The 24595-nt window shown below is 37.6% G+C and overlaps 1 protein-coding gene across 1 annotated transcript in view; it reads left to right on the plus strand.

Moving 5' to 3' along the window:
* Nucleotides 1-2086: 2086 nt before the first annotated feature.
* The window catches only part of LOC6054772 (organic cation transporter protein), a 62396-nt gene continuing 39887 nt past the window's right edge, over nt 2087-24595 (plus strand). Inside the window, exon 1 of the mRNA XM_038262984.1 lies at nt 2087-3235. Within this exon, the coding sequence (XP_038118912.1) occupies nt 2769-3235 (467 nt within the window). The 5' untranslated portion in view covers nt 2087-2768. The remainder of the gene's footprint in view (nt 3236-24595) is intronic.

Below are 24595 nucleotides of genomic sequence, written 5' to 3' on the forward strand. Positions count from 1 at the left end.
CACGTTTTTACAGTCACTTTTTCAATTTTTTGCTTGTTTTTCACATTTTCTGCTATAGAATGGCACCATCATCATTTAAATTTAAAAAAAATGTGTAGAGGCATAGTCCGGAACACTACAACAATTACTGCATACTTCTTTTTACTGAAAATACAGGAAATGTTAGTTAAAAAAACACAGGCAAAGTTGACCCAAAAAAAAATCATATTTTAAAAACATTGGCAAAATCTCATAAAACAAGTAAAACTTCCAAACCTAAAACTTTTTAAAATTTTTAGAGTTCTTCTTTCCAATGCTTTTTAAAGATCAAAAATTGGTTGAAAAATTGATTTTTGGCTTTTTTTTAGATCGAAGCCCGTCTAAAGGCGGGGTTAGATTGTAGAGGGTTAAGAGTAGTTAGGGGTCATACTTCAGCTCGACAATCAAAAACAAGTCAATCATTATTTTTTGTGATTCTTTTATCCAAAGTTTCGAATATCCAAAATAAAATTTTTCCAAGGCCTTCGGATAATCGAGTCGCTAACCGGTAGCGATATTACGGGAAAGTATAGTTTGTATCAGACTTTGTATATGCCGAATGCTGATACAACTTATCTCAGTCCCGGGTATTAGGTGGTGATAGCCCTCGCGCTGCTTCCAACGACCCGTTTCAGAATGACAGAGCTCCTTGCGATCCAATTCCGAGGTCGCTGGGCATTGTTCGGCCCCGCCTAAACATAGAAGCAAGCATCTGAAGGAAACTCGATCTATATTTAGACTTCCAATCCCCTCAGGCAAATCAGGGATCAGCGCGTATTTAATATGAGAAAGAGATAATAACATGTTTCAACACTACGGATCAATTCACTGCTAGAGTGTAAAACTTCTGATGGCCGACTGCTTAGCGTCCCAAGACCACCAATCCGGAGGTGTGAGTTCGAATCCCACCTGATTCATTTTCGTTTTTGTTCATATTCAAAGTTCAGATTCAAAGTTCAGATTCCTGATTCCAAATTTCAAAGGTACCGGCCGGGATTTGATCCCTGAAGCTTCTGCTTGTGAGGCAGAAGTCGTAACCATTAAGCCACGGAGCCGGTCCTCTGACACTAAGATAAGCTGTATCAGCATAATCCAAGTCTGATACAGGTTATACTTTCCCATAGTTTCTCTACCTGCTAGCGTAGATCTCCCCATACGTATATGGGATTTCTTCTGCTTTTTAAACTTTAAAATATTAACAGGCTATCAAGAACTAAAACAAATACAAAGTTCAACCCAACACTCTACTTCCGGCCCACGCTTACAATTTTCGCTAGTTCACTCTGTTCGGCGGATAATCCCGAATTCAAGTTTGTGAATCATGCCACCGGTGCGATTCTCCAACAGCCCTCAAGGTCGCATTGATTTTGTTTCGTCGACAATCCTTTCTGTTTTTTTTTGTCTAGCTCTTCCCCGTCATTGACAATCGTCGCCAAACGGGCCGGCATTTTAAATCCACTTAACTCGACCGGCGGCCGTCGCACGTGAGCTGCTTAAGACGCATCGTGTACGGTTGATTAGGCAGACTGAAGCCGATGATCGCGATCGCACTTGATGTCTCATTAACGGGGCCTCTTGCGCGAACACTTGCGAATGTCACTTGCTTGAGAGCGCGCTTCTTGGTTTTCCATACGCCGCCGGGTGGGGAAGCTTGCAAGAGTTCCGAAAGCTCGTTCAAGAAAATCCGATCGCCGATCGAGAACTTTGAGAGAGCCTGGCGCGCTAAGAGCGTGAGAGAGAACAAAGAGAGCGATCGTGTTGGTTGCAAGAAGCTTAACCCAAAGCGATAGTGGTACACACAAAATTAAAAATATAACTGATATGAACAAAATTGTATAGCATTTGAACCTTATATGTTCAATTTAATTTATAAACAATTTGAAGCATGACATCTGTATGACCACACATTGTTCATGAACCGTGATGAAAAAAATGTTCAAGCTTGAGTCTAAACGACTCCGGTTTTGGGTGTAGCTGCGCTACAGGCAAGTCTTCGCGCACATTTTCCAGCAAAACTGGTAAAACCCCATACGAAGGAGCAGGCGGTTAGTGCCGATCGACGACGGAACGAGTGAAGAAGTGTTGCGGCAAGAGCTTCAGCGTTCAGCGCCTACCCTGATGGAGAGGCGATCGTGAGAGTGATCTTACTCGCGGAAAAGTGTGTCCTTTTTCCAGGCCCCGTTGACGGACGTTGTCGGAACGGGTGTGTAAGAATTCGCGCGGGGTAAAGTTCTAGCCGCTCTCGCGAGAGAGACAGAGAGCATGTGTTCTTGTATTTCGCAATAGCTGGGATAAATCTCTCGCGATCGCGCGACGGTGGATGCTGTGAGCGCAAATCTTCGTGCTCTCCTGCTGCTGTCGCAATACTTTATATATTGAAGCTGTCAACGGTGGAGGACTTCAATCCAGTGTGATCCGTAGATTAGGACCGTTGAGTTCCTTCCCCGAGAAGAGCAGCAGACCAGAATTGGCCCCTGGCGTCCTACCCCGAAGTGGCGGAACGAAAAGTGGCCTTTTTAAACGAGACAACCGAATACGCTTGCGGAAAGGTTTCCAACGGTTTTTATAAAAGTGAAATTTGATCAGTGGCAAAGCATGTGCTCAAGTCAGGAGGTTGAAATAGTTGTTCAAAACCAGTGAATGTTCTAATCCTGAGTGTGCGTGTCAAGGTCATAACGTGTGAGCTATTCCCAGCAAACAAAGAGTGTGCGAACAAGTGTTAGTGTTAAAACTTGGAAGAAGTCGTGACCATGACCCCGAAACCACAAGAAAGCATTCCGGCGGTGCACGCTGGCGAAGACCAGGACATGCCCGGATCGCTCAACAATGCCAGTAGTTTGGGAAACCTTAGCAACAACCTCAAGCTGAACGGGTTCATCAACAACGCGTTCGTCTCGGATTGTCCCGCACAGAACGACAAGCAGAACCAAGATCTGCAGACAAAGGACAATCTCGAGCTGAAAGAGAAGAAGAACACCAATGGAACGGTCGGAACCACCAGCCCAAGTGGCGTCCAGGAGAAACCCATCGTAGACTTTGACGACCTGTTGCCGCACATTGGCGAGTTCGGCCGATACCAGAAGATCCTGTTTCTGCTGATGATCCCGTTTGCCTTCTTCGTCGCGTTCGTCTACTTCTCGCAAATCTTCATCACCATCGTACCCGAGGAACACTGGTGCTGGGTCCCCGAGCTGGAGCAGCTATCCGTGGAAGAAAGGTAAGTCAGAACCTTCCGTGAAGAGTCCGTGTAGTGGTGAAGATCCTCAACGGTTGGCTGACCGTACTCCTTTGTCTAAACCGAATCGCGTACGACTGTGTGCGTGCAGTGTGTGTTCAGCACTTATCGAAAAAGCTCGTGGAATTAATCTACCCTGAAGCCTATGGCGTTCTGCTGATCGGCGATCAAAAACAATGAAAATCAAAAGTGTTGTCGGAAGACACCGCCTAGAGTTTGGCGGGCGTGCACGATGAGGAGCCACCGCGCGACCACAAAGCTATTGGAAAACCTATAACATTTTCAAGGTTTATTTTCATTTTTGTTTCTCGGACCGAATTGCGCTTCGCGGTACAGTAAATTTAGTGGATCGGTAGAGACTCCGTAGACTACGAGTTACGAGTTGGGTGCAAAACAATTCAGCTAATTAAGGCGCGCGTCGCCGTTTGGGCTGTGTGTAAGGTGTTTTAACGGCTCTTTTCTCTTTCACCGAATGCTTGTTTAGTCTGGTTGGAATAGTTGCATTTAATTTGTTTTATGGTTTTTCAAATTTGATGAAGAATTTTGAAACTGACATGTGCTTTACGACTTCAAAAATGTCAAAATTAGCTTTTAATCGGAGAATTTTTTATTTTTATTACCACCGACTGGAAAATTTGGGATATTGCAATTTCCTAATAAATGCATTTTACAGTTTTTTATTTGTTGGTCTCGTTTACACATAAGCGGCCAAAAACATTTTGACAATTTTGTCCTTTTTGTAACCACAATTGTTAAATGAAAAACATTTTTCAAAATGCATTTTTAATATAATAAAAACAGTCAAAACATATTTTTAATGATAATTTTCGTTAAAACTTAGACTTTTGAAAGTTAATGATTGTAAAACAAGATTTTTCATCAACTGAGTACAATTAAAAATACATTTTCTTTCCTTGATAATAATTTTTGGTATGATTGAACCAGTTTTAAAATATTTTGATTTATTTTTAATATGAATGTGTTTTTTTTTGCCATTCCGCTGTGAAACTGTCAACTTTTCCTGTCCTTCTGAAGAAACAAAACGGCCCACTTTTCCCTAACAAAAATAACAGAATGGAAAATTAATACCATTTAATACCAGTGCTGAATAGTTCTACTATTCAGCACTGAAATGGGTGCTGAAAAGTTGAACTTTTCTACACTTGTATCATTTTCAATGTTTTTTAGTTTAACAAATGGATGTTTGACATGAAATTCCATTCACTTGTTTTTTTTCAAATCGTCTTTTGGCAACTTGCTGCATAAACTACTATTTTGCGCTGGAAATTCTGTTTTTTCGGTTTTTGAATATTTATTTTTCTATTGTGGCAACTTTTGGGCCAATGAAAATTACGAACAAAATGTTTTCAAGCAGCTTTAAACTATTGAAAAAACAAATATTTTCGCAAGAACAATGGAAATGTATTCCAAAAATCATTTTCAAGAGTAAAACCTAATTTACAATCGAAAAGTACATTTTTGAAGAGCATCGATGATAAATATTTTCATTTTAAAATTTTCCTATAAAAATCCGGGACAAAAAAAATATTAATATTATTATTAAATAAAGTTTAAACTTTAGATCAACAATATGTTCTTAAAACCATTGATATTTTGCCAATTTGTGATAAAAGGACTTAAAAGCTCGAACTTTTGAATACGATGCACCATTTTCGTTGGTCTGTGTCTGTCTCAATTCGCCCCATGTTGAAAGCATTATTTCTTTTTTTTTAATTCATGCATGAATTTTGATGTTTTGTTTTTTTTTTTTATAAATTTCAAATCCAATTTCGTTAGACCAATGTACAGTCATGCCTCGGTTTAGCCCCGCATATGGGGGATGCAAAACCGAGGCGTGCATAACCGTGGCACAGAGCTCCTGTAATTTTGGCTATATGAGAGACATTTGCTATAATCCTATGATAAATCATGCAAAAATCAAAAAAACACAGTGTTTTGGAATCGGGATGATGTCAGCTATCCATTGCAATTTTCACAAAATGACGTAATTTTCCTATATAGTGAAAATGCATTTTTTGTCTATTTGGCTATCAAATGATTGGGATTTTTCATACATTTCGAAAGATATAAAACAAATTTTTGAAAATTTTCAAAATTTTCACAAAACTACGTATTTTGGAAAAAATACAAAAAATTTCAGTATTTTACAATATGGGTAAATTTTTCAAACATTTCGATAGCAATAATATTTTTTTGTGAAATACTCAACATTTTCACAAAACTACTTATTTTCGAAAAAAAATACTCAAAATTTCAGTATCTTACTATATGGGTATCAAATGGTCGGAAATTTTTCATACATTTCAATAGAAATAATATATTTTTATGAAATACTCAAAATTTTCACAAAACTACGTCTTTTTGAAAATTATATAAAAAATAGTGTTTTTTTCTTCAAAATGAGCATAAAATGATTGAGAATTTTTCATACACTTCAATTTTTTTAAATTTAAATATTTTTGATTTAAAAATAACTGAAATTTTAAGTATTTTTTTTAAGTTTTTTTTTTACAGTAGTCTTGTAAAAAATTGGAGTATTATCAAAAAATGTTTTATTACTTTTGAAGTATATGAAAAAATTCCGATCATTCAATACCCAAATTGCATTTTTTATTTTAAGTTTTTTTTCCGAAAATACGTAGTTTTGTAATAAATTCGAGTATTTCAACAAAAATATAATTGCTATCGAAATGCATGACTTTTTGATACCCATATTGTAAATTGCTGAAAATTTGTGTATTTTTTTTCGAAAAAAACGTATTTTTGTGAAAATTTTGAGCATTTCACAAAAAAATATAAGGGGTCGTGCATAAACCACGTGGCCTCCTTAGGAAGGGGGGGGGGGTTGAAAATCTGACCGAAAAAACCACGAAATGCCATGGGGGGAGGGGGGGGGGTCGACGGCTGACCACGTGGCCTATCAAAAAAATATTTTCTATAAAAAAAAACATCAAAAACTGTGCTAATTAAATTTTATTACATGCATACACTTCAATCTCAAGATACCTTGTAGTGTCTTGTGAATAAAAAAAATCAATTTCAGGATTATCGCTCAACATTTCGGTTTCACTACTACATTTGCAGGTGAATTGCCTAACATTAGAAAATAACCCGTCACGATTTTTCTTTTCAAACGATACTTATCTACTTTGAAATTCACCGAAAAATTGTTTTCTGATTGATATTCCTTCGTATGAGCGAAAGCCATTTTCTTCTCCCCGAGAAAAGGATTAAAGTGAATATGAGCTAGGCATTTTGATTTAAGAGATAGTCCATAATTTGGGGTGTTATAACAATTCATTCGAACGAATTTTAGAACAGCTTTTAAATTTAGATAATTTATATATTTTCCTGAAACTGTTTGTTTTTTTTTTACAAGCTGTCAAGGCACTCATCGATCCTCACACATATTCTAACCAATTAAGTTGCTATTCTGTACAATGATGTTGCATAATATAAATCAGAACCAGGATCGGATAAATTTTTGATAAATTTCAAATTTCTCAAGAATTTCCGGGATTTCCCGGGAAATTTGTCGCAAATTTCCCGTTTCCCGGGCAACTTGAATCCCCGGGAAATTGAACGCTCTAAAAAGCCTACAACATCCAGTACTTTGTTTTAGAAATCAAGAGGAAATCCATTTTTTTCGCGAAAATTTAACACGTAGCCTTTTATGTGGGACAAACTTCAAAAGCGTTTTTCTCAGCATGCTGTTTTTGCATATGGGACATTTTTGCGAACATGGGCAGTATTCGTGAATAAAATTTTAATGTAACGCCATTAAAGATCAATATAAATAAGAAATATTTATTAATATTAAAAAAACTCATCCTTATTTTTTTTTTTCAACATAAATATCTCAGCAACCAAAAGTATGATGAAAATTGTAAAATTATAAAGAATTTCCTGATCTTTCAGCTAGTTTTGTTTTCAATTTTAAAAAAGGATAAATCATTTGCCAAATTTAACTTTTTGAAAAAATCATATTTAATAATAAATTAATGCGATCGATTTTTTTAAACATGCGGGTATATTTTTGAAGTCAGATTTTTCTAAGGATCTTATGTGACTATGAAACATAGATTGAGAAAGGATAAAAAACTTGCAACAATATTAAAGAAAAAAAACATTCTCATTTTTCTTAACTGTTTATATTTGGAAGATTGGATTAGTCACTAAAATATTCCAACCATTTTTTTATAAATAAATCAAAAACTTACAAAATATTTTAAACGTAGTATTTTTAAAGAGAACTGCTCATATTAGAATGGCAAAATTGACAAAAACATTACAACAGTCAAGAATAGATTTTAAAAATAAAATAAAAAATATTTTAGAAGTCAAACTTTTTCCTGGAAGAACTGCTCATATTTGAAAGAATGGAAAAACTCACAAAAATATTACGACAATCAAGAAAAGGTTGTTTTTAGAAATAAAAATAAATTTCCATCATATTTCAGAAGCGATTTTTTTTTCAAAGAACCGCTCATGTTTGAAAGAATAGAAAAATTCACAAAAATATTACGACAATCAAGAATAGGTTAATTTTAGAATAAAAAAACATTGAGAAGTCGCCTTTATTTCAAAGAACTGCACATGTTTGAAAGAATTATCCCATTCTCATACTCACAATATCTCACTCACAGAAAAAAATGGATTTGTTAGTAAGAAAATATGTTTTTCAAGAATATTTAAGAAGTTTATATAATTATTATTGTTTGTTTCATTTTTTCACATTCGACCTTTTACCCTTACGACGTTTTGTCCAGTCGACCTTTTGTCCATTTTCGACCTTTTGTCCATTCGACCTTATGTCTTTCGACCTTATTTCTTTCGACCTTTTGGCATACGACCTTTGGTCCATTTGACCTTTTGTCGCACATCCGAGAAATAATGGTACAAAATTACTTTTTTGGACACATGGAATCATTGCTCACTTGTTTATGTAATATTTTTTATCCGTTTATTTGGTTTGATTTTTTGAGAACAATTCATACTCTAAAAGCATTTATATTTTAGATGCATTCCATTGCTTGAAAATAATAAATAAATAATAATAATAATAATAATAAATAAAATAAATAATTTTGGTTTCCAGTTTGTAATCGACAAACTTTTTCTCAAATTTATTTTTGATAGGGTTAACAGAAAAAAAACTTAGTTTTGATAATCTTTTTTTTCTGTGACATTACAATTAAATTGTATACTGTAAAATAAATGTATTTAGTGAAAAAAGGAGGTCAGATTGATGCAGACAAATGCATTGTAAATTTATTTTTTGAATTGAAAGTTTTTTTTTATTTTTCAGAGAAATAAGCCACGGGGCCATAAGGGGGTTGGCGAGAAACCACGAAAACCAGGGGGTAGGGGGTCAAAAATTCCCAAAAAAAGGCCACGTGGTTTATGCACGACCCCTAATTGCTATTGAAATGTATGAAAAATTTCCGATCATTTGATACCCATAGTGTAAAATACTGAAAATTAGAGTATTTTTTCGAAAATACGCAGTTTTGTGAAAATTTTGCGTACTTTCAAAAATGTGTGTTTTAATTTACGAAATGTTTGAAAAATCCCGATCATTTGATACTCATATTGTAAATGCTAAAATTTTTAGTATTTTTACGAAAATACGTAGTTATGTGAAAAATTTGAGAATTCCACAAAAAAATTATTGCTTTCGAAATGTATGAAAAATTTCTGATTCTTTGATACCCATAATTTAAAAAACTTTATTTTTGAGTATTTTTTTCCGAAAATACGTATTTTTTAAGTTATGTCAGCATGATAGGGGCCTTTGAGAAGTTTCGAAGCGAGGAAAGATAGCTCCCACTCATCTTCCACGGCTCGTTGATGTTATTTCTGGAGGTCCTGGTCAATAACGGAGTAGCAACTGCTTATGCTTATGCTTAATACGTATTTTTTAAGTTTTGAGTATTTTCAAAAATGTTTGTTATAACTTTCGAAATGTATGAAAAATCCCGATCATTTGATAATCGTATAGCAAAAACAACAATTTTGAGTATCATTTCTTGCATTTTCAAAATACAGGAAAATACGTATTTTTGAGAAAAAATATCATATAATGATAATTGTAATGGATAGCTGACATCATCCCGATTCCAAAACACTATATTTTGTTAGGTTTGGTTGATTTTTCATAGGATTATAGCCAATGACATTGTAATGTCTCCCATATAGCCAAATTCCCATAACCACTGTGCTTGAGTCAAGCACTGGGCTGTGCTTAACCGAGGCAACTGCACGAATCACAACCGGGGCGTGCAAATTCGGGGCATGACTGTATTGATTGAGACTTCAATGCACGACATTCGTTAAACAGGAGACGAACCGTGAAACAGGATTAACTTTTGTTATTTAAATGTTCTATAAGGTGTTGGAAAACGCCAAATAAATATTGTTATGTAAACTCGTTCACATTGAACCACCACCAGACTCCATCGTGAGACTTTCTCGTCACAACAATCGCTGCCCGACTCTTAATTCCGGTATCACATTTCAGCCAGACGCCATAATGAACGCGCATTAAATTCGGCAACAACCATTAAAATTCGTCGAGATCAGCCAAGTTCGACGCGATCGATTGTTCCTGAAGTGCACTGCTGTTGCTTCGGATATTATTGCCCAACTTATTGATTGCTTCTGTTCTGCTCGGCGTGTTGAACAACAACAACAACCGCCACCCCGTCCGAGCTGAACTTGAAAATTTCTTGACTTTGGTTCGGGCGTTCAAGCCGCGTTGAATGGCAAATCGCGCGCATTGCGCGATCGTATCGTTTATGTACGTTTGATGCAAGTACAGCATGGAACCCCCCCCTGGTTCTACACGTGTGTAATTAGTTGTTACTTTTGCATTACAGCTGTCATCGCGTCGGATGGGCATGGCCGCTGGCAGACGTGCAAGACTGACTGAACTGGCGGTGTACGGCGCAGTTAGGTCGCTCGGCAGGTTTATGGGCTTATCCAAGGGCTTATCCTTGCATTTATGACTGGCTACTTGGACGCTTAGGCGATGACGTCCGCGAACTTCCCTTGACGATGACCTGCCAAAAAGCGCGCGCGTTTGGTCACGACTTGCTGCTGAACTTGCGCTCAGGTCAATGGATTCTCTTTCCCCTGAGAATGCGGTAGAGGATCTAAACGGTTCCCGTTTGACGCGTCAAGTGCGGTTCGTGCCACCTCGTCGTATAGAGTGGACGAATTTCGTGCAGCTGACGGATCGATTGCGATCACTCACTTTAGTTGATTGCCTCATAAAACCATGTTATTTTAAGCTCGCCTAACAAAAGCGAGAGAAAAAAAACGACTGTTGAGGAGATGCAAAGCGCTTTAGCCAAACCCAGCACCTTTGGCGGAGCCGCAAGGTCATAGACACTTGCGCGATCCTCGTACGATCAACGATGAGTCGGAACATGAGTGATTTTTTGATTGCTCATCGAATCCGTTCCAGCTGTGCGAGAGGCATGTAGGGGAAATATACCCTTTTCAATCAAACACCTATCTTCGTCATATGAATAGTTTGATGCTCGATCAAAGCTCCAAAAATACGATTTAGGCTATAACCTTACCAGCAACAGCACCGCCTCAAGTAAGCACGCAAATTTATGCCATTTACTGGCCTAAAAGATCAAATTTAATGCACTTTTGATCATAATTTCTACCTTGCGAGACCATTTCTCATCATTTTGGTGGCACACACACATCCACACGCAAGATGAGAGGTTAACTGCTTAACGAAAATCACCATCAATATATTTTCACTTGCGCTAACGATTTCAAAGCGCTTAAGATATAAAATTGCTTCCAACTACCGGCAACATATGCTTTTGTACATTAGTTATTCACTCACTTGAAAAATAATCCCGAAACATGTAAATAAGTAGCAAGCGCCATCAAAAAAACAAACGCGCCAAGTCTTTTGACGTTTGACTTTTGACGTCCCATTCCAATCGAAGGCTGAAGAAAACTGAGCGAGAAGCGAAGGCAAATAAAGAAGAAAGGGTGGCCACCAACACCACCAACATGCTGGTGCAGCGCCTGTTGGAGTGAGCCAGTGATGCCAGGAAACTTTCGCTATAAATGCTACTTTTCGTGAGTGTTTGCATACAATTTCATCAATTTTGGCAGCACTAAGCAGACCCAAAAGAGCGCTGGAAGAAAAAAAGTGCTAAGCTGAAAATAGGAAAATGGGCGTGGCCCAATGCACTCGACTGATGAGAATGCATTTGGGAAATACATTTTTTAAATGCTTGTAAAAGGAATAGCATAACTTTGAATAATAGTGAAAATAAACAGAAATGTTCACAAAAAGTTGCCCTACTCGTTGGTGTACTTGGTTTGAGTGAATTTCAAGGAACACTCCAGATTATCCAGCATCACGACCGCTTATTAGGCTTAAAATGAGTATATTTCCCCTAGTTCTTCTTGGAATGTTAGAAACATTCGGTTGTAATTGGCAAATTGCAGCGAAGAACTTGAGTTCTGCTGTGGAAGATAGCCATTCTTGAGGTGATTATTTCAAGATCACTCAAGAGATTTACAAATAATTGGTTATAGTTAGCTCAAACCAGTGATGCGCAGCTTTCCTGAGACTCCGACTCCGGTTTCGACCTGTTTCCAAAGACTTGACTCCGCTGATAATTCAAAGATCTCCGGATCGATCCTGTTTTGAACGTCATCCTCTCAGTCCGCACTCTGTACCATTTTACTTCCAGATTGAGAGCCATTTCCTCTCAGTTGGGATCTGCCCATCTTCTGGCTTATCATCAGCAACTCGACAACAGTTATCGGTAAAGTTCAAACGATTCACTGGGTCAACAGAACGCAGAACACACACGAAATCAACCAAAGTAAATCCACCCAACCTTTCAAGTCACCTGGGCACGTGCTTGTGCGACCACTAATTACCCACAGCCAACACACTCTCACATACCTGCGAGACGGCCGCGCGTAACGATTTGCAAATCACCACTGCACGGGTCCCCCACAGACCGTTATTATAAATAAAAAATTTCCACCCAAACCAATGATTGGACATGATTCCTGGGACCATTCTGCACCTCTGGGCCGAGTTTCAAAATATTTGCCGGCAGAAATTTCGAATACGGTCAGTTTTAGTGTTTTGAGTAGAAATTAAGGGGAAATCACATGTAAAATGCGTAGGAAAAGATCAAAGTTTCAATGTTTTAACTCCAAAACATTACTGGTCATGGTTTTAAATTGTATTGACATGTAGCAGAATGATATAAAAACGATTTACAGCACTGACTTAGCCGGATTAAGCCGAAGTTAAGTGACTTAAGTATATTATTTACAAGTTTATACCTTATTATTAAAAAAAAACTCCTACATCAAGGAATTTAAAGTTAAGGAACACTAGATAGCAAAAAATAACTTAAAATGGGGTGACTTTGAGCCAAGAGGTGACATTGTACCAATAAATGCATTAAAATTGCTTTGATAAGCTTGAATTTTATGTTAACTTATTTATTTGTAGACGGATTAATTTGGTCTATTTATGTTCCCACAAAGCAATTTGATGATATTGCTACGCAAATCTGATTATTCTATTTGAATAAAGCTTGTTGATTTAAAATTTAACTAATTAAAATAAATTTAAAATCTCCTGGAATCCTCCAAATTTGAAAATTATGCTCACATTTTTCAGTTCTGAATCAATTCTATCTGAAATCAAATAAAACAATCAAAATATTAGGGAAACAATTTTTTTTGACGTGGCAAGTTTGTGACACAGCAGTTAGAATAAAATTGTTCTTTTTTGTTTTAAATCGTTTACAAATTTCAAACTTATGAATGAAATCTGGAGACAACTCCAGCTATCATTTAGCTCATATATTTTTGTTGTCCTGAGTAATGATTATACTTAGCAAAAGTTTAATGGCACAACTTCCCACAGGATTAATATTTCAAACCAACCAATTATTTTTCAACATTGCAGTTATCGTCATAAAATAAAAAAATAAATAAAATAACATTTTATAATTGATTAAATTAATGTCGAAACAGTCATAGTTAGAATTCAATCGAACATATGGTTGATCATCAAGAACGTTCACTAATAATGTATTCAACAAAACAAATCCTACTTCTGCCCAATGTGAAAACACAATCAATCTTTTAACAAGCTTGGCATATCTTATGAAAACATGAAAATAGTACAGTTAAATATCAAATCAAATCAAATTGTTCGCTCTACAACATTACCAGCCTAACTGGGGTGATTGGCAACCACGTTTAACACTCTACCACCGAACCCGGTATAGTCTAGTATGTAAGGCGATGTAGGATTTCAATGTGACTTGTGTCCTAAAACTCTTGTCGGGGTCAAACAGTAAGGCTTATGAAACTAAAGCTTTATCTATTTTTTAGTGTTGCGTACTTATTGAACTTTTTATGGCAGAGGACAACATAAGAACAATATTTGCAACGATTATACTTTGCAATTCAAGCTTATCGAGCTTGGTGTTAAGCTATCTGGCTATTATAAAATCGTAAAATTTGGTACAATGTCACCTCTTGGCTCAAAGTCACCCCATTTTAAGTTATTTTTTGCTATCTAGTGTTCCTTAACTTTAAATTCCTTGATGTAGGAGTTTTTTTTTAATATTAAGGTATAAACTTGTAAATAATATACTTAAGCCACTTAACTTCGGCTTAATCCGGCTAAGTCAGTGCTGTAAATCGTTTTTATATCATTCTGCTACATGTCAATACAATTTAAAACCATGACCAGTAATGTTTTGGAGTTAAAACATTGAAACTTTGATCTTTTCCTACGCATTTTACATGTGATTTCCCCTTAATTTCTATTCAAAACACTAAAACTGACCGTATTCGAAGTTTCTGCCGGCAAATATTTTGAAACTTGGCCCAGAGGTGCAGAATGGTCCCAGGAACCATGTCCAATCATTGGTTTGGGTGGAAATTTTTTATTTATAATAACGGTCTGTGGGGGACCCGTGCACTGACCATTGCGCGGTGGGTCCTCGAGTGGTGTGCTGCTCATGTTTACACTCGCGGAACCTACCTGCCTGGCCTGCCTGCCCGCCAGGTGACCACACAGCCAACGCAACGGTCGTCCAGGGCAATATAACTCTTTACGGTTCAACCGGTTGGGTTAACAGTTTTTTTTAAGTGACGGAGTAAAGCGGTCAACGCGTCACTTCTTGCAGGTTTTTTTTTATGATATCAGCTTGGATAGCCAGGAGCATTCATGTTTTTTTTTTAAATTTAAGTTTGTTGTCAAAATTAAGACATATATAATCGTAAAGATATTTCTTATCAAATTTTTAAATTTAATGAGAAATACGTGCTAAGGGTTAGCCTACATCTAGCATAAAGATCTGCCCATACGGTTATCACATTGATGGTTTAATCACCGACTGACCAGCACGAACACTGGCAGCATGTATAAAAGGGCAGATTAACGAAGACATAAAGAACGTTGTTAAGTGGTAGTTTTTTTTGCAATTTGAAATTTTCGTTGTGTGCGTAAACTATAAGCATATTTAATCAAGTAACACAAATACAATTTTATAAATTAAACACATGCAAATTCTTGCAAAATTCAAAACAACTCTTTTAACTGAACTAGTCGTTCAACCTCAACAGACCTTATCAATGTTGTAGTCTTCAAAGTCAACTTAACAAAAGCCAAATTTAAGCTGCCCACAGTCCGCTTAATCAGCATGCTCAACCCGGTAGAACCATAGACTATAGTTATGCAAATCCCAATTCCAGTGTCTCCATCGAATTAACCTAAAGATTCGCCGTTGTCACCCAGTTTCAGGATTCAACTACCTGCTTAGTCAAGTATTAGCCCGATAAGGCTAAGCTCGCGCATGTTTGGCGCCTTTTTTTTAAGCCTATAGCCCGTTTCAGAGGCGCCGTTCAAGTACTGTTCGACGTTTGTTTACGTCTTCGACTATACCAAACGGTTGCTGGTATGCATACGAGATATGCTAGTCTCCAAGTTTGTAATAGTTTGGAGCTGCATTTTTTTGCCTGGGTGTTAGACCATTCCGTCGGTGGCAGCATTTTGCCAAGAAATCGAGAACGGATCAGCGGCAGGTAATGCGAAGGTCGACGACGGCTGGCAGCACTGCATCGCCGCAGACCTGTGGTAGTAGAAATGGGCGGTTTCAGTTGCAATGTTGACTGCTGGTTGAGAATCGACAAGTAGAAGAGGAATTGATCGTACACGGAGAGGCGATTCTTTAACACTTAAACTTGCTATTGCTCAGCCAGAAAAATAACATTCCCAAAACAGTAGTTTTTTAACTGATCCAGCAAAAACTTGTTGATTTAGCAGAGATTTAGCTGAAATCTAGACTGAATTTTCAAAAGGTCCTATCTGCATAGAAAACCCTCGGTCTCGGCATTACTTTTTTTTTGATAGATGATTTTTTTTTTGAAGATGAACCCATGAGTAAAGTACTCTCGGTAATTTCGGGGTTTATCCTCTCAGTCCGCACACAGTACCATTTTACTACCGAATCGTGCTCTTTATCCCCTCGTATGCCGATGTCCAGTTCTTTTGATAGGACTATCATATCTTCAATGTTTTGGGCTCGTTGGAAAGGTCTTTTGAATACCTTTCTAAAAATGTATAGCATGACGGGGTTTCTTACAAAAACCACCCTTTTTACGATCTTCCGGACTTTCCTCAAAATGGGTTTTTTTAGCATAACTTTTGAAGTACTTTACTGAACTTGCTGATATTAAACAGAGACTTATGGGACCCCAAGACGAATCGAATGAGACCAAAACGATCAAAATCCGTGAAGTCAATCCGGAGATAATCGAGTGACAATTTTTTGTCCACCCACCTACACACGTCCACACAGACATTTGCTCAGAACATGATACTGAGTCGATAGGTTTACGTGAAGGTGGGTCTACGAGGTCGAATTAAGAAGTTCATTTTTCGAGTGATTTTATAGCCTTTCCTCAGTGAAGTGAGGAAGGCAAAAAGTTAACGCGACAATTTATATTGAGATTTTTATTTGCATTTTGTTTTTTGGGAAACTATGTTTACACTTTATAAGGCATGCTAAACAACCCAACAGAAAATAATTTGATGGAGTTTGCCTGGAAAATGGTCCAATTTTCACTTTTTTGAAAATCTATCATCATTGGATATTGACAACCAGAACGTCAACTGTCAAGCCAGATCTACAATGGCAAATCGCAGAATGTTACGTCTGTCACTTTTGCCCCTGTTTACTTTTTTACTTCGATGTCAGACAGGGATCGCAGCAACCCGATGGTCGATACTCGACTGACATCTGGATCAACTTGATGATTGTTTTCGCAAGAGTTTGATTGTAGATGAGGCTTAATAATTTTGAACCAGTGATGCCAGCTTATTTGGTTTGAATTTATTGATTCGGCATGTCTTTGGATTGCGATCAACAAACTACATCTTGGTTTGTTTAAATCAAATTAGATCCGGCCTGTATAGATCAAAATGTGGGAATCAATGTATTTCTTCCTGTTTGCCATTTGCTACGTTAGGAATAAGAAGGCAACCCGAGCGAAGAGTTGTTGAACTTTACCTCTTATGATTCGTCTTGAAAATTAGATGGTAATCGGTTCAAAATGCTTCAGTTCCGATGCTCGTTCTAACTGTGAAGTCTGAAGCAGCATGTCGGTTCTAATTGGTACACATTTTAATCGTTTTATTGGGTGCCAATTAAATGTAAGTCCATATATTATCTCTTAGTCGCCGTCAGGAACCTAGCAACGTTCGTGTGGCGATTCACCTCGGGTAAGGCTGCCGACGATTGTTAATATTTTTTTTCCTCTGTACCTATTATACTCCAGGGACTCCTGACCGGTTACCGTGGTTGGTGGTCAATCTAATTAGTTTTGTGAATCGCACCACCACAATCAACCCCCCGAATGCCTCCTACACCTGTATGAGTTATGAATGAAGTGTTGCACAGGGGGTTGCACCTTTTGAGCCAGTGTCCGATCGGAACGTACGATCACACTTCAACTTGACCCAAATCAGGCCTCCAATACCCGCGTGCTGACTGAGCTGGTCGCAGGCTCGGATGCCAAGTCGCGAGTGCCGGCTGGTAAGTGAATAATACACTTGCTGTGTTGGTGCTTATGTCTGTGTGGCACGGCACACGTCGGTCTGATACCGGACATGAACGGGTTTCGCACGGAACCTGTTCGAACTGCCTAAAACAGTGCGCCTAGAACTGCACTTGCCCTGCTGTGAAATGTATTAGATCAGTGGTTCTCAACGACTAAACTCGTTTACACCCACAGGGAAAAAATGAAGCATTTAATGTCATACGCTTTTTAATACAGTTAGTGACAGTCATTCCGTAAAAAAATTAAACAAAAATTAAGTTTAAGAACCTCCGCCAAAAGGGCTAGCCAATCGAGGAAAGAGTTGTACACAATCAGAAGCTTCTGTACCTCGACTCTGAAACGGTAGTCGTTCGCAAGTTCAAGATCGCAATCAACCTGCGCGTCGTACCCCTGTTGACAAAGGTGCAAATTAATGATGGCGCATCTCGCCGTCATCACGTGCGGTCATTTTGATTAACGTGAAGCCGGTCAGTCAATTAAACCTATACCCTACAGCTTAGACAAGGTTTATTGTGTGTGTTTTAATCGCGCGATGACGACGCGGAACTCCCCTAGGGTTGTACACCGCGCAATGAGATGAGTTTGTGGTCACTTTGCGTTTAAACCTTGGTGGTTTGGTGCCTCCAGATTGGTCGCGACTAGCGCGCGCGCGCGTTGACATTGACCTAATCAGATCGTGCCGATCTGACGTTTGCAAGCGTGTTGCAATCTGCAGCACGCGACGCTGCCAGTGAGGCCAGTTTTGGGAATCTCCTAGTGAAAGTGAACGACCATCACTAAACGCGGCGCAATTTTGGCGGGAAGTCCCCCAAAGATCTAGGCTCCATAACGAGACATGCGGGGGGTTAAACCGGCGAGGAAAAAATCCCCAGCATGCAAAAATCCTCACCATCAAAAACCAGTTTAAGCCTGCTCGCAAGTGCGTCATGCGAGCATGTCCAGCGTCGGGCGGACATGTCGCGACCCAGAAGTGGATGCGTCAGCAATTACTCAAATCCCTTTTGGGCAAGACGGTACCCCGGACCTTTTCCAGGTGAAGGGCACCTCGTTTTACATCGTTTGAAAGTAAAACCACTTAAGGCTCAATCAGGAAATTTGGCCGCTCTGTTCCTTATAGCAACGCGCGTCTAGAAGACATTCCAAAACTTTTGTAACGTGTCAAGAATCGCGTGCTCGTAAAGTTCGCCGAGAGCGGTCAACCGTTCCGGTTCACCAAACCCGCCATTATACGACCTGGGCTATTAATTAGAGCAAATCCAAATCAGCTCGACTCTAATTGGTAAAGTGAGAGGAATGTTCTGATAAATATGACAGTCGGTGACCGCAGTTGACCGTTGTTGTTCGCTGACAGCGAACCAATCAGATTACGGTTTTTTTTGTTGTGTGTGTGTCGGGACACCTTTTAGATATATGCAATTTATTTTTTTACTCGTTCAAATTTGCCACAGTTGGCGGCAAAGGGTAGCGCAGTGCGATACGGTTCAGGAGTAGGGCAGGTTGTTAATAAATTTTATGTATACGATCTGGCGATCCAGTCAGCAGCCGGTGAGATTAACCATTGAGAACATTTAAAGAATGGACCGATCGATTCATTGTTGCAGCGACTGTGCAGTAGTGAAACATTTCCGCATGATTCGTTTCCGTACACTTGTTTTTTTGTTTAACCGAAATTCAGTAAACGTGGGCGTCACAATGAATATCAGGGACTTTGGGGTCGCATACCAATGAGATGCAATGAGTCATTTTTAGGTTCTAGTTCTCCATACAAACTTCTGTAAAATGCTGCTCCTGTCCTCCATCGTGTGACCAGGGGTCAAGGATATAGAATTTGGAGACATGGAGTGTTGATGCTCCACCTTTTTAAGGGGATACGGGAAATTTTCCACGGTATTCCCAAGCAAGTTTCACTTGGAGTTGTACGGATTTTAGCAGGGCTGCGGAGTCGGATCTTATTTCAAACGACTCCTTCTTCCTGAGTTAAGCTGACTCCGACTTTAAACTCTTACCGACTCCGACTCCAGCCTACCAACTCTAGCCGACTCCAGCTTTTAACACTCCGGCTCCGACTCTGACTCCAACACCTACGCAGTATTAGGAATATCAAAAAAATTGTATTACTAATTCACAGCAAAAAATCCGATGGTAAAATCGCATGCAAAAGCATACACATCACCTTCGTCAAAATAAACACCTAATATTACACACTGCATATATATTTTTGCAAACACAAAAAAAAAGTTGCAACCGACGGGATTCAAACCCAGCACCAACAGTAAGGGCCGACGCCTTAGCCCATTCGACCATCAAACCGACGAAAAGCTGAAAGGATAAACGCATATATGAGCTTGACATTTCGGTCATGTAGGTTTCCCATACTGATAGGCTACATATATCAGGGTGAAATATTACATTGAATTTCATAAAATAATGCACAAACTATTTTACACCGAAGCCATTTACACGCAGCTGGATTACTAACGTCATGATTCGAAATCCGGACACTTAGTAGCATATCATTTTTATTATAGAAGGCAATAAATCATGTAATAAGTTGGAAATGTAGAAATATCATCAGGATGTAGTAAAAAACACACAGCTTAAAAAGTAGTAATCCAGCTGCGTGTAAATGGCCTGGGTGTAAAATAAATATTGCATTATTTTATGCAATTTTATGTAATTTTACACCCTGAAATATGTAGCCCGTCACTATGGGAAACCTACTTGACCGAAATGTCAAGCTGATATATGTGTTTATCCTAACAGCTTTTCATCGGTCTGATGGCCGAGTGGGCTAAGGCGCCAGTCCTTACTGTTGGTGCTGGGTTTGAATCCCGTCGGTTGCAACTTTTTTTTGTGTTTGCAAAATTTTTACATGCAGTGTGCAATATTAAGTGTTTATTTTGACGAAGGTGATGTGCATGCTTTTGCATGCGATTTTACCATCGGATTTTTTGCTGTGCAGTCAGTTTCAAGAAAATGTATGCAAAATATGTCTTTTCTAACAATTTTTCATCAGAATTTTAATATTAAAATGACTTGTTGTGCTTCGAATCCCGGACACTGATAAAAGCTGATTCGAAATCCGGACACTCGATTTTACATATGAATCGCACAAATTTGGACTGAAATGTAAGTGAATGGCATTCTTTAGGTCTCAAATAAGCTGTTAACATCAAAACAATCGATAGTTTATATAAAAATTTGCTAGAATTTAAGGAAATCGAAACCATAAATCTCTGCTTTGCCTTCCCGGTGCTTCGAACGCCTATGAAATATTTCAAGTGAAATGTTTCGCATTTTTGGTAAACTTATAATTTTATTGTATTTAATTGTTTTGGCATTAACTACAGCGATCAAACAAACTTTAAATGAAAGTTAATGTTGGAATTCATCAAATAACACAGTTTTGACATTCATAATGCGAACTTATATCCTAATAATTGATAAAACAAGATGAAGTGTCCGGGTTTCGAAGCGTCCGGGAATTCGAATCATGAAGTTACTTTTTTTTGCTGTGAACATCACTCACATGTTTAGTTCACAATACCCTTTTTCAAAATGATAAATAAGAATTAATTACAAACATAATGGTATGGAATCATGCTAAGCTCAAGAAGTTGTTTTAGCAAATTATGAATACATTGATAAATATGACTATTTAAATACACTCAAAGTGTCATGTCAATCAAAATAAGTTCTAACTGCATTATTGGATTATTTGCCGTTATAAGTTTCTATTACACACGTTTTAAGCGTTATTGACACAAAAATCAAAAATACCTTCATATTTAAACACATTTTCCGTAGAACAATTTTCCAAGTAAATTTGGATTTTGTTGTTTGAATAATAATCAATTAACCTCAAATTTACACTCATTTTATTAAAAATTTATAAATTAGCTTAACAAATATTTCATTGCTCATATTTTGTTTTCGAATAAAACATAAAAAAGAAACCTAGCCATTTTGATGAACACTTTAAGGGGTTACATACATGTTAAAATTCGCAAAATTTTGTAATACAGAAAATTCAATGAATTCACTTAAAAGAACATTTTCATTCACTTCTGAAAGTTTAATGAAGATATTTCGTAACTGAACTGAGTTAGAGGCGATTTAAGTTCAACATTTTGCCATGCGCAAAGCGAACTGTCAAAGTTTGTGAACGTTTTTTCTCAAAACACCGAGTTGATTTACGGGTGCCACGATATCTCGAAATGGGATGGACCAAATTGGTTGAAATTTGGGGTGAAGACTCTCCAGATATATTCCGTGTGCATGAAGAAGCCCGATTTTGAATTTTGTTTCTATATAAAAATTAAAACCTGGCGATTTTTTATATGAGAAACAGCAAACATATTTTTATCTTTTTTTTTAAATAAACTTTTCAAAAATCAGCCTTCGTCATGCACACAGGACCGGTTTAACGAGTCTTCACCAAAATTTTGAGCAGATTTGGACAAAGCAGTGTTGATATATTAAGGCACCCGTTTTTAGAAACAGCTAACTTCAAATAGCTATATCTCGGCAATGATACAACCAAATGTCTTCAAACATGTTTTGGTAATTGATTAACATGTATATTTGAATGCCCTGAAAACGGATTTAAAAAAAAGTTTAAATGTATGCTCATACCAACCTCTGACATATTTGCCGACCCCTTAAGATTTTTGCAAAAAAATGATAAACATTAAGTAAATTTTAAGTTTTTTTGAACCTTTTGATTTTTTTTAATTTATTAAACACTTTAAATCTAGAGTTTTTTTAAGGTCTCATAAGCTATTGTGTTTCATATGTTTATTGGACCTTAAAAAACTCTAGATATGTTTCGAAAATTTAGGTTTTTTTCTTCAATTTAAGTATCATTTAATTTAAAAATATTAAGATTAAAAATAAATTCAAAATGATTGAATTTCAAGAATTTTGAGTATTATTTCAATAAAAAAAATATTTGTAATTAAGCCGTTGCAAATATTTTTTGAAGTTTATGTCGCTCAACGCTGACCAAAGTCAGGGGGGAAGGGTTAATAATAAATAAAGTTCAAAAATTGAATTTACGAGCCATGGTTATAACACCTGTCCAGTGATTAGAACCATAACAATTAAATAAAAAAAATCAAAATTATTTAAGAATTTGAATTATTTTAGTATTATCAAAAAAAAATGAATTTTCAAATATTTTACAGATTTTTAAAATAAAATTTCATAATTATTAAAAATAAGTTTTATAAGTCCTGCAAATTTTAGAATGTTACTACTAGAATTTAAAAACTTCGACTAAACAAAATGAGAGTGTACTTTTTTAAGCAAGAGTTTGATTAAATTTGGTCAAATTTGAATTGAAAGAATACAAATTACAAATTCCGACTCCGACTCCATGTCCCCAAAAAGACACAGCCCTGTTTATTAGGAAGATAGTAACGACCGTTTTAATTTTTGTTAATTTTTGAATGTGGTAAACTTAGTAATGTAGATTTTTCGTTAATTTCTAGTAAGCTTATATTTTTGTAATCTTATACGATCCGATTCTAAGATTCTATATCAGTCAAAATCCTTCAAAAACTTACAAACCTCAACGGTCGTGTGAATAGTACGTTGCTTTCCAGAGGATGTGGCATTCCTCGGTTGAGTAAAGTCTTAAAGATTAAAGTGATCTTTGAAACATTCTTGTCACAAGTCCAACAATTCAATAACAGAGAACTAAATGTTCTCAAAATTTTCCATAGAACAACACACTTTTTCTATACACTTTTCTGGTTACGTCACAGACATAACATTCTAGATAATTGGCTTCAATTAATGTTCAGTTCAATAATTAAGTCAGTAATGTAGTAGCACAACTAAGTAAGCAATTAACACCTCTTTTGAAATGTGGCTTACATCAATTAGCTTGCGAAGTTCCGATTAGATTTTTCCTCAAAAATTACAGTGCATTGCGCCTTAAACCCCTTCTAGACAAAACTACGACTTAGTACCGTACGGGCACGATCCAATCAATTCGTTCTTCAACCCGCGCTCGATAATTAAATTTAACACCCGCTTCGTGTGACCCTTATTAACCCAACTCCCTCCAGCACCGGACAAAGCCGTTAAAACGCCCGTCAACTCAAAGCCCTTCGTCGAAGCTTTAATTTTGTCATCAACCGCGCTGATTCAGCGCCTGCTAGATTGAACCGTTTCTTCCGGATCGCGTAGATCTGTGCGCGCAAGGTCACCGCGCTAGATTTGCGGTATTTTTTTTTTTTTTGTTTTCGAAAGTTCACCCGCCTGTCACACGATTCTGGCTAATCCGTGACCTCGCGGGCATGTGTCAGCAGCGATCATCAATCCTGGCGCACAACTCCAGTGGGAGAATCTACGCGGCGTTGGACTCTTTGAGATGACCGGTCGTCAGCCGGTTGCGGAAGCCAGACCGCGACAAAGTCGTGACCAAGCAGATTCCAAAGTTAGCCGGTTTAATTAATCGCTTTTATTTTTATGCCCCCTCTTAGTTGAGTCGATTACCTGTTTTGTTCTCGGGCTTGATTTAGAACGCATCGTCGACTGCTTGGATCGATTGAGCTTCATTGGAGAGTCTAGTTCCGATCATGATCAAGTGTCGCGATAATTACAGTAGCGAATCCTGATCAATTCAGGAGCCACGGTAATCGTCGTAATTTATCGGACAGCCCTCTGTCATATGTGGGGGTCGTCCTGCGACAGCAGGTCGTGAAATTGATTGTTCCACTTCGTAATGAATGGAATCGGGCTAATTTATGTGTGTTGTTGGCTTAATTCGCGCGCGCTTGAATGATTCCTTTTGATTTCGATTTTGAGCGGAGCGTTCTAAAAATATCATCAAATTAACTCACGGTACGGCTAGGCCCATGAAGGTGACTCTAGACCGCGCCGAGTTTGTCTAAAATTCTTGAGAGCGTAGCAAAATTAGGTTCTTCTCCATCGCCAACAAGTTATGGTCCCATTAGTCTTTTGAGTAGTCTGTCCAAACTCTTTGAGAAGGTCATCTATTCAAGGCTTTTGGATTTTACCAATGATAATAATATAATTTTGAATGAGCAGTTTGGCTTCCGAAAGGGGCATAATACTGCTCATCAGCTTACGAGTAACTAAAATCATCAAGCAGAACAAGCTTGAGTCTAAATCAACTGCTATGGCTTTGTTGGATGTTGAGAAGGC

Source organism: Culex quinquefasciatus, chromosome 3 (assembly GCF_015732765.1).
Source record: "Culex quinquefasciatus strain JHB chromosome 3, VPISU_Cqui_1.0_pri_paternal, whole genome shotgun sequence".
Classification (NCBI taxonomy): Eukaryota; Metazoa; Arthropoda; class Insecta; order Diptera; family Culicidae; genus Culex; species Culex quinquefasciatus.